The following is an 11,775-nucleotide window of genomic DNA, read 5'->3' on the forward strand; positions in this document are numbered from 1 at the left end:
TGTGGTCTTGTGGTAACTTCAAGCTATAGAACTACACGCATTACATACAAAATAACAATATTTCTACATTTTGGGATATGGAAAATATGTTGCCAAAATGACATCAGTTGTTAGTCAGCGTCTGTTACGTTGTTATCTCTGGACGTTATCTCTCTGTCCTGGTGTTCTGATGTCTCTGGCTTCTCTAATGGTACATTAACTATTCTATCTCTCTCTTATTCAAACTACGTCTCTCCTTTTCTTCTCTTCAATTCTCTCTCTCTGTCTCTACCTCCCTCTCTCGCTCTCTCTCTGTCTCTACCTCCCTTTCTCTCCCTCCCATACAGAGCCTTTGTGTACCTGAGTAACCTGCTGTACCCTGTGCCCCTGGTCCATCGCGTGGCCATCGTCAGTGAGAAGGGAGAGGTTAAAGGATTCCTCAGGGTAGCTGTACAGGCTATCTCAGGTAAAATCTGGACCCCCCCCCCCCCATCAAACAACCAAATCAATCAATAAATCAATCAATCATTCATTCATTCAATAAATCAAACAACCAAACAACCAAACAACCAAACAAAGAATGCCTAACCTACTGAATCATACAGACATGTACATAAGGGACTTGGTTTTCTTCAAAAGATACACAGTAATAATACAGATCAGGTCGGGTTTGACTGAAAGACAGACTGAGTGTGACTTCTAGAGGAAGTGAAGTGAAGGTGCTTTTGTGTTTCCCTCCAGCTGATGAGGAGGCTCCTGACTACGGCTCCGGTGTCCGCCAGTCTGGCACCGCCAAGATCTCCTTCGAGGACAGGGAGTTTGAGAAGGTACGTCTCCTGAGCAAACCAACAGAGGATATCAGCCGCTGTTTTGTCTAGTCAGCAACTATGTACCCGTTGATGGATTGCTGATGCTATGTATTGGCAAATGAGAGGCTTTGAAGCCACTAGTCGGCCGTATTGGCACTCCCTATTCCTTCTCCAGAGGAATGAATGGAATTATTCATACAGTATTTCAATGAAATGTTTCAAGGATAAAATTGCATGCATTTAAAAGGTGCAACTGCACCCGCTGATTTGTCCTCGTATTTTGGCATGTAGTAACAGGTCCATGCAGAATATACAACCTTTTACATAATACCATAGAACCAGTGTTCTGCTAATGTAACAATGTACACCTTTTCAACAATCCAATTTAAGAGTTAAGAAAATATTACAAAAAAAATAAATAATATATATATATATATATATATATTTTTTTACAATAACGAGGCTATATACAGGTGGTACTGGTACAGAGTCAATGTGTGGGGGTACAGGTTAGTCGAGGTAATATGTACATGTAGGTAGAGGTAAAGTGACTATGCATAGATAATTAACAGCGAGTAGCAGTAGTGTAAAAACAAAGTGGGGGGGGGGGTGTCAATGTAAATAGTCCGGTGGTCATTTGATTAACTGTTTAGTGGTCTTATGGCTTGGGGGGGTAGAAGCTGTTAAGGAGCATTTCGGACCTAGACTTGGCGCTCCGGTACCGCTTGCCGTGCGGTAGCAGAGAGAACAGTCTATGACTTGGGTGACAAGAGTCTTTGACAATTTTTTGGGCCTTCCTCTGACAAAGCCTAGTATAGAGGTCCTGGATGGCAGGAAGCTTGGTCCAAGTGATTTATTGGTTATTGATTTATTTACTACCATCTGTAGCGCTTTATGGTCAGATGCCGAGCAGTTGCCATACCAGACAGTGATGCAATCGGTCAGGATGCTGTCGATGCTGCAGCTGTAAAACTTTTTGAAGATCTGGGGGACCCATGCCAAATCTTTTCAGTCTCGTGAGGGGGAGAAGGTGTTTTCATGGAAAGATTTTTCAGATACATTGAGGAACTATTGTCTTTCTCAATGGATGTAAAAACACACTTTGTTTACTTGCTGTTTGAAGTTTCACAGGTCATTAGTGGTGGTGCGTTAAGCCAATCAAAAATTCTATCAGATCCCCAAATGGGCACATTTATATTCCTACATTTGCGGGCAGGCCAGGTAGCCTATAAGCCTACTTCTATGTGTAATCAGGCCAGGTAGTCTATAGGTCTACTTCTATGTGTAATCAGGGCCAGGTAGTCTATAGGGCTACTTCTATGTGTAATCAGGCCAGGTAGCCTATAGACCTACTTCTATGTGTAATCAGGGCCAGGTAGCCTATAGGCCTACTTCTATGTGTAATCAGGGCCAGGTAGTCTATAGGGCTACTTCTATGTGTAATCAGGGCCAGGTAGTCTGTAGGGCTACTCCTATGTGTAATCAGGGCCAGGTAGCCTATTGCCTACTTCTATGTGTAATCAGGGCCAGGTAGCCTATAGGCCTACTTCTATGTGTAATCAGGGCCAGGTAGTCTATAGGGCTACTTCTATGTGTGCGCATCCTTACTTAATATTGACAGGAGCGCTCTAAACAAAAGACAATGACTACAGTAAATTGGCAAAACTCGTAAATGGAATGAAATGAACCAAAACTTGCATGGCACATTTTCAGATCAAGCATAGGCTTTTAGTCTAGGCCTCCGCAATGGATTAGTTCACTGAGATGGGGCAAATATATATATATATATATAGTGTGTTTTTATTTATATACAGTGTGTTTATTTATGAGTTGGATATATATATATATATATATATATATATATATATATATATATATATATACACTATACTATACTATACTATACTACACTATATATATATATATATATATAGTGTGTGTTTTTATATATAGTGTGTTTTTATATATATGTAGTGTGTTTTTATATATATACAGTGTGTTTATTAATGAGTTGGAAATATATATATTTATCCAACTCATAAATATCTATCTATCTATCTATCTATCTATCTATCTATCTATCTATCTATCTATCTATCTATCTATCTATCTATCTATCTATCTATCTATCTATCTATCTATCTATCTATCTATCTATCTATCTATCTATCTATCTATCTATCTATCTATCTATCTATCTATCTATCTATCTATCTATCTATCTATCTATCTATCTATCTATCTATCTATCTATCTATCTATCTATCTATCTATCTATCTATCTATCTATCTATCTATCTATCTATCTATCTATCTATCTATCTATCTATCTATCTATCTATCTATCTATCTATCTATCTATCTATCCAACTCATAAATATATATATATATAGTGTGTTTTTATATATATACAGTGTGTTTATTTATGTATTTATATATATGTATGTATGTATATGTATGTATATGTATGTGTATATATATATATATATATATATATATATATATATATATATATATATATATTCGATACTGCTCGACTAAAATAATCTCGGTCGACCAACAGCCTAAGGACCAAACAATCGACCAGTCGACTAATTGGGGTAGTGCCAAGATGGAGGCGTGGGGACTTCAAAACAGCGCTCCCTGTCAGCCATCTAGTGCATATATAGATCATTGTATGTACCTTCCCTAGTTTTACTGAGACCTAGTTACCTCCCTTAGCTTTGCTTACTGTATGCTGTCCCTTGTGGTCAGTTCCAGGCTACGTCTTCTAGCTTTAATGTCAGTGGCTAGGCCACTCCCTCTCTATCTCTGCTAACTGTATGCTATCTTCTAGCTAGTTAGTGACTACCTCCTAGGTTTGCTAGCTTCTCTACCAGCTTTGCTAACTGTATGCTGTCCCTTGTGGTCAGTTCCAGGCTGAGTTATGCCCCGCTGGTCTGTCCCGTACCGGGGCGTCCCAGGAGGAGCTGCGTTTCGTGGAGGGGGAGGGACAGAACTCAGAGATGGGACCCTCAGCCGATGAAGTCAACAACAATACATGTGCGGGTAACCACCACTAGCTGTGTAGTCTCCTCAGCCGCTGCGGTGTCAAACTGTTCTGCAAACGAGATTAGCTGTAGAGAACTCTGTGTGTGGAGTCTGTCTGTGAGGCTGTGGTCTGTCTGTCGTGGGTGTGGTCTGTGTATGTGGGTGTGGCCTTCAGAAAGTATTCATACCTCTTGATTTATTCCACACTTTGTTGTGTTACCGCCTGAACTCAAAATGGATTAAATCGATTTCTCTCTCACCCATCTACACACAATGCTCCATAATGACAAAGTGAAAACATGTTTTTAGAAATGATTGAACATTTATTGAAACTTAAATACAGAAATATCTCAATTACATACATATTCACACCCCTGAGTCAATACATGTTAGAATCAACGTTGGCAGGGATTTCAGTTGTGTGTCTTTCCAGGTAAGTCTCAAAGACATTTTCACACATGGATTGTACAATATTTGCACATTATTATTTTTCAAATTCTTCAAGCTCTGTCAAATTGGTTGTTGATCATTGCTAGACAGCCATTTTCAAATCTTACCAAAGATTTGTAAGCCGATTTAGGTCATAATTAGGCCACTCAAGAACATTCAATGTCGTCTTGGTAAGCAACTCCAGTGTAGATTTGACCTTGTGTTTTAGGTTATTGTCCTGCTGAAAGGTGAATTTTTCTCCCAGTGTCTGTTGGAAAGCAGACTGAACCAGGTTTTCCTCTCAGATTTTGCCTGTGCTTTGCTTTATTCTGTTTATTTTTCTCCTAAAATACTCCCTAGTCCTTGTTGATGACAAGCATACCCATAACATGATGCAATCACCACCATGCTTGAAAATATAAAGAGTGGTACCCAGTGATGTGTTGTGTTGGATTTGCCCCAAACATAACGCTTTGTATTCAGGACATGTCACGGCTGTTTGAAAGAGCGGACCAAGATGCAGCGTTTCCGTAGTTCCACATGTTTTATTTAAATCAGTGAAACCGAATGCAACAATTAACACTTTAAGTAAATACAAAAACAACAAACCGTGACACTGGAGAAACATAAACCTCACGAAGAACAATCACCCACAAACACCTGTGGGACAAACCTAAACAGTACCTCCAATTAGAGACAACGACAACCTGCTGCCTCTAATTGGAGGTCATGCCAAATAACACCAACATAGAAATACAAACCTGTCACGCCCTGACCTAATATACCATAGAAAATAACACTCACAATGGTCAGGACGTGACAGTACCCCCCCCCAAAGGTGCGGGCTCCGACCGCGCAAAAAAAAACAATACAAAGGGAGGGTAGGGTGGGTGACAACTGTCTATGGCGGCGGCTTTGGTTCCGGGCGTGGTAACCCCACTGCCCGCTGATCCCCCCGCTTCTGTATGACTGGGGGAACCATACCATGGGTCCTCGTCGGTTGCGTCGGACCACCCACCGCCGCTGATGACTCCAGGCTGCAGATCGCCGCTGATGACTCCGGGCTGCAGATCGCCGCTGAAGGATCGGGGCTGCAGACCGCCGCTGAAGGATCGGGGCTGGGAGGCGGCGCTGGAGGCTCCGGACTGGGAGGCGGCGCTGGAGGCTCCGGGCTGAGGAGCGTCGCTGGAGGCTCCGGGCTGAGGAGCGTCTCTGTAGGTTCCGGACTGGGGACCTTCGCTGCAGGCTCCGTGCCATGGGTCATCACTACTGGTTCCGCGTCATGGATAATAACTGGAGGCTTTGTGCCATAGATCATCACTGGAGGCTCCGGGCCATGGGTTATCACTGGAGGCTTCGTGCCTTGGATCATCCCTACGGGCTCCGGGCCATGGATCATCACTGGAGGCTTCGTGCCATGGATTAACACTACAGGCTCCGGGCCATGGATCATCACTGGAGGCTTCATGCCATGGATTATCGCTGGAGACGTCGGACCATTGACCATCATTAGAGGCTTCCTTTGGGGCGCTGGAACTGGTCTCACCAGACTGGGGAGATGTACTTCAAACCGCGTGCTCACAGCAGGCACCGGCCTTACCGGGCTATGGTGGCACACTGGAGGTCTGCTACGTGGGGCTGGCATAGGAGGCGCCAGGCTAGTCACACACACCTTCAGGCTTGTGCGGGGAGCAGGAACATGACGCACTGGAGGTCTGCTACGTGGGACTGGCATAGGAGGCGCCAGGCTAGTCACACACACCTTCAGGCTTGTGCGGGGAGCAGGAACAGGACGTACTGGGCTCTGGTGACGCACTGGAGGTCTGCTACGTGGGGCTGGCATAGGAGGCGCCAGGCTAGTCACACACACCTTCAGGCTTGTGCGGGGAGCAGGAACATGACGCACTGGAGGTCTGCTACGTGGGACTGGCATAGGAGGCGCCAGGCTAGTCACACACACCTTCAGGCTATGCCCCAAACATAACGCTTTGTATTCAGGACATAAAGTTTATGTCTTTGCAACATTTTTTGCAATTTTATTTTTTATTGCCAAACAGGATGCATGTTTTGGAATACATAATACAGGGTGTATTAATATTGTTTCTGTTCTGTTTTTTAATTTCACTGCTCAACTGAGGGATCTTACATATAATTGTATGTGTGGGGTACAGAGCTGAGGTAGTCATTCAAATTTATGTTGAACGCTATTATTGCACACAGAGTGAGTCCCTGCAAATTATTATGTGATTTGTTAAGCACATTTTTACTCCTGAACTTATTTAGGCTTGCTGTAACAAAGGGATTGAATACCTGTTGACTCAAGACATTTCAGCGTTACATTTTTCATTAATTGGTAAACATTTCTAAAAACATAATTCCACTTTGACATTATGGGGTATTATGGGTAGGCCAGGGACAAAACATCTACATTTAATCCATTTTGAATTCAGGCTGTAACAACAACAAAATGTGGGAAAAAGTAAAGGCAGGTGAATACCTTCTGAAGGCACTGTAAGTGTGTTTGGTGTGTGTTGATATCTACATAATGCTAAATGTATCTATGTACAGGTAGGTAGTGTGTTTATCAGTGTACCAGTGTGAAGCAACTGCCTGAAGTTACACTGTGTTGTTTTAAGTAAGGATGTAGTGTAGTGCATAGAGAAATACCTTAGTGTGCCATAATGAAAACACAGGAAGCATAACTACATTCAATGTCTCTACATGTCTCTGTTCTAACCCCCTGTAGCCGGTCCAGATGAGTTGGAGAGCCCCCTGAAGTCCAACCTGGAGGGAGAAGCTCTGGACGGAACCCTGGAACACCTGAGGATAGGGAACATCTTCACCTTCAGAGTGACGGTCCTCCAGGCCTTCAGCATCTCTGCAGAGTATGCTGACATCTTCTGCCAGTTCAAGTAAGTCGTCGTTGTTGCTTTTCCTTCTTCTTTGTCTATTTTTTCTGCTTCTTCTTCTTCTTCTGCGTCTGCTTCTTCAGTAAGGTCTATTAGATCTTTAGGTCTATCAGATCTTTAGGTCTATCAGACATTGTAACAGACTGAGTGATAGCTAACTAGGCCCTCACTCTTTCTGACCATCTACAGTTTCATCCACCGCCATGACGAGGCCTTTTCCACAGAGCCTCTGAAGAACACAGGGCAAGGTCCTCCTCTGGGCTTCTACCACGTACAAAACGTAAGCAGTTTAATGAGTAATGAAAATGATGTGCTAATATGATAGGCTACAGAAACAGGTAATGGGGATTAGAGGGCCGAAGAGTTTTCAGCTGAAAAAGAAAAGGATTTCAGTAGTCCATGTAGAATTTTTGCAGGGTCCCCTCGCGGGGTGTCCTTGAATTGATTTGTTGTTCATAAATTGACAGCAACCATATGTCTGGTTGCCGTCCGAACACAAGGAGTGCTGTTCACATGTTTAGTTTATAGTGCCGGAACCAGGAAGAGGTGAGGCCTTCTTGTCAGGAGAGCTGCGATTGGCTCAGTTGAGGAAAAGGTTCCAGTGGTCGATTCATCGGCCCATTCATCGCCGACATTGTTCTGTGATCTGAGCAGCCCATGAATCAATAACTTCTCCACGCCAAAGGAGGGGTATTTTGTGTACTCTCATAACATATTCCAACATCCATGTGAAGACAAACACATACTTTTCCTTGGACAAGTAAGGGTAATACACTGAGGGGACAAAAAATGATGAACACCTGCAATTTCCATGACATAGACTGACCAGGTGAACCCAGGTGAAAGCTAGGATCACTTGTTAAATCCACTTCAATCAGTGTAGATGAAGGGAGGAGACAGGTTATAGATGGATTTTTAAGCCTGGAGACAATTGAGACATGGATTGTGTTTGTGTGCCATTCAGAGGGTGAATGGGAAAAACGAAAGATTTAAGTGCTTTTGAACGTGGTATGGTAGTAGGTGCCAGGCGCACTGATTTGTGTCAAGAACTGCAACGCTGCTGGGTTTTTCACGCTCAACAGTTTCCTGTGTGTATCAAGAATGGTCCACCATCCAAAGGACATCATTGGAGCATCATTGAAGTATTGGAGTCAACATGGGGCCAGAATCCCTGTGGATAGGGTAGCCATTTGATTAGGTGTTCAGGAGTCTTATGGCTTGGAAGAAGAAGCTGTTTAGAAGCCTCTTGGGCCTAGACTTGGTGCTCCAGTACCGCTTGCTGTGCAGTAGCAGAGAGAACAGTCTATGACTAGGGTGGCTGCAGTCTTTGAACATTTTTAGAGCCAGGTGGACACCTGTCGACAACTTTCTGTGATATTGGGAGGGCGTTCAATTCAAATAAATAATAATACAAATTATGGATATTAAACATTTAAGTACATACAAGTGTCTTATATCGGTTCAAAGCTTAAATTTGTGTTAATCTAACTGCATTGTCTGATTTACAATAGGCTTTAAGCGAAAGCATGCCATGCGATTGTTTGAGGACGGTGCCCCACATCAAAATATCTTTCAACCAGCACAGGTTTCATAAATTCACAAATAGCGATTAAATATTCACTTACTTTTTGAAAATCTTCCTCTGATTTGAAATCCAAAGGGTCCCAACTACAACATGTAGTGTCATTTCGTTAGATAAAATCCTTCTTTCTATCCCCCCCCAAAAAACTATAATATTTCATGCGGAAAGAAGTATGTTCAATAGGAAAGCGATATTAGCAGGTGCGCGTCCTCTTCATTGCGGCGCACAGACTGATTTCCAAATCTGAGTCCCAGTACTAAAACTCATTATTCTTCCTCATTTTGGAAGAAACAAGGCAGAAACCTTGAACAAAGACTGTTGACATCTAGTGGAAGCCATATGAATTGCAATTTGGGAGTTGGATTTGGATGTTCCCCTATACTTTCCATTGTAAAAGCATGGGCTCTCAAAAAAAACAATTCTGGTTGGTTTTTCTTTGGATTTTCTCCTACCATATCTATTGTGTTATAGTCTCATACATTATTTTAACATTTCTACAAACTTCAAAGTGTTTTCTATCCAATGGTACCAATTATATGCAGGGCCTGAGTAACAGTCAGTTTACTTTGGGCATGTCAGTCAGACAGAAAGTGGAGGAAAATAGACCCTATCCTGAAGAAGTTTTAAATATGTTTTTTAGGCAATTTGTGTGCAGTTTGTTGCTTTCCATATAAATAGATATATATTGAATTTCTTCCTGCTTACTGTTTAATGTAAAGCACTTTACTGATGTAAAAATGGCTTAATAAATACATTTGATTGATTGATTGTATAGAGCAGTGATGCACCACGACAGACAACAAGGACAAAGGGAATAAATACCCCCTTTTACCGTCCAGAGAGCACAGAGGAACCCTTCCCCCTTCACCTTCTCTCACACCTCCTGTCTACTTAAAAGCTTCTCCCATCAGCAACAAGGGCGGCAGGTTTTAACCAAATGGCCCCTTGACTGAGCCGTAGTCATCCTCAGTCTTCATCAGGACCCAGCTCTATCTCTGGCACAAGTCTGAATTCATATCCCGAAAGAAAGAAATAACAATACATTGTATTAGAAAGTTAGCAATAAAATAGATAAGATCTTGCTTCCATGGAAAGGAAAATACCTGTCTATTTGTGGAAAAATCACCCTGATTTAACTTTTTAGTCATATCCTAGTTTACCTATTTGCTTATGGTCTAGCCTACACTGAGTGACCTGTTTTTGAAATGATGTGAGCAAAAAAGTTTCAATTTTATTTGGAACGGTAAGCCAGACAAAATTAAACGGGCCTATTTTTTATATAATGAATATGAATTCGTAGGGCAGAAATGATTAAATATTAAAGCGTTAGACCTCTCACTAAAGGCTTCAGTCATACAAAAGTTATACTTAAATCCGAACTGGTTCTCGTGCAGATTAGTAAGAATTTCTCACTCCATGTTCAAGAATGGCATTTTTCCCCTTTATTCAGATTATAACCTCTCACTTTCAGTTATTTGAAAATTAAATAATCTCCAAAATATCTCTATTTTTAAAACAAGCCATAGAAAGTTAATTGCAATTTCAGATGAATCCACCAGAAAAGACAGAACAAATAAAACAACATATATTGTGGTTAAACTCAAATATATTAATTGAGAAGAAACCATTATTTTTTGTATAAAAAAAGAAGAAAGGTTTAATCTTTGTAAGTTATATCTGTCACGCCCTGACCTGAGAGAGCTGTTTTTCTCTGTTTGGTTAGGTCAGGGTGTGACATGGGGTGGGCATTCTATGTGTTATATTTCTGTCTTTTTCTTTGATTGGCCTAGTATGGTTTCCAATCAGAGGCAGCTGTCTATTGTTGTCTCTGATTGGGAATCATACTTAGGCAGCCCTTTTTCCCACAGTCAGTTGTGGGATCTTGTCTTGGTGTTGCATGTGTTTGCACACCTAGCTTTACGTTCGTTGTATTGTTTTTGCTGGTACACATTTAAAGAAAGAAATATGATGAACCCAACTCACGCTGGTCTACCGTTAATGACAAACGTCATATCATTAATAGGACTGGTGGAGTTATGTCACACATGCAGCTAACACAAGTATATATGAAAATGTCTGCTCTACTTAAAACTACAATCATCTAATTTAAGCATTACCACAAAAAATGGAAGAGGAGAGTAGAAGAGGGAGAAAGTAAGGAACTTGTCTGTCGGCTCTGCATTAAAGAACAAAATTGGTTAAAGAAAATTGTGATAAATAAAAAGGTTTACCAGTTTCATTTCAGGACCAAAAGATGGACAGCTGTGTGTTGCTAAATAGATGGGAAGATATTTTGGATGTAACAAATTTATGACACATGGTTTATGAACTGATACATAAAACTACGCCGGATTCAAAACAGAGTTTTTCAATTTAAATTATTATACAAAATTCTTGACTTTTTCCACATTTTGTTACATTAAAGCCTTATTCTAACATGTATTCAATAGTTCCCCCCCCCCCCCCTCATACATCTATACACAATACCTCATAATGACATAGCAAAAACAGGTTTTTAGAAATTTCTGCTAATTTATAACAAAACATATCTGAAATATTACATTTACATAAGTATTCAGACTCTTTGCTCAGTACTTTGTTGAAGCACCTTTGGCAGCAATTACAGCATCAAGTCTTCTTGGGTATGACGCTACAAGCTTGGCACACCTGTATTTGGGGAGTTTCTCCCATTCTTCTCTGCAGATCCTCTCAAGCACTGTCAGGTTGGATGGGGAGCGTTGCTGCACAGCTATTTTCAAGTCTCTCCAGAGATATTTGATCGGGTTCAAGACCGGGCCCTGGCTGGGCCACTCAAGGACATTCAGAGACTTGTCCCGAAGCCACTCCTGCATTGTCTTGCCTATGTGCTTATAGTCATTGTCCTGTTGGACAGTGAACCTTCACCCCAGTCGGAGGTCCTGAGAGCTCTGGAGCAGGTTTTCATCAAGGATCTCTCTGTACTTTGCTCTGTTAATCTTTGCCTCGATCCTGACTAGTCTCCCAGTCCCTGCTGCTGAAAAACATCCCCACAGCATGA

At 41.6% G+C, this 11,775-nt stretch overlaps 1 protein-coding gene across 21 annotated transcripts in view; it reads left to right on the forward strand.

Annotated features, from left to right (window-relative positions):
• Positions 1 to 11,775, forward strand: part of kif1aa (kinesin family member 1Aa) — a 160,810-nt gene that overhangs the window by 83,792 nt on the left and 65,243 nt on the right. For 16 of the 21 annotated variants that reach the window (XM_014123746.2, XM_014123748.2, XM_014123751.2 and 13 more), the window contains 5 exons: positions 327 to 445; positions 721 to 806; positions 3,701 to 3,836; positions 6,994 to 7,159; positions 7,346 to 7,436. In XM_014123746.2, coding sequence (XP_013979221.1) covers positions 327 to 445; positions 721 to 806; positions 3,701 to 3,836; positions 6,994 to 7,159; positions 7,346 to 7,436 — 598 coding nt within the window. The remainder of the gene's footprint in view (positions 1 to 326; positions 446 to 720; positions 807 to 3,700; positions 3,837 to 6,993; positions 7,160 to 7,345; positions 7,437 to 11,775) is intronic. The other 5 variants (XM_014123750.2, XM_014123754.2, XM_045687956.1 and 2 more) reach the window with 3 other exon arrangements.

The sequence above is a fragment of the Salmo salar genome, chromosome ssa10 (genome assembly GCF_905237065.1).
Source record: "Salmo salar chromosome ssa10, Ssal_v3.1, whole genome shotgun sequence".
NCBI lineage: Eukaryota > Metazoa > Chordata > Actinopteri > Salmoniformes > Salmonidae > Salmo > Salmo salar.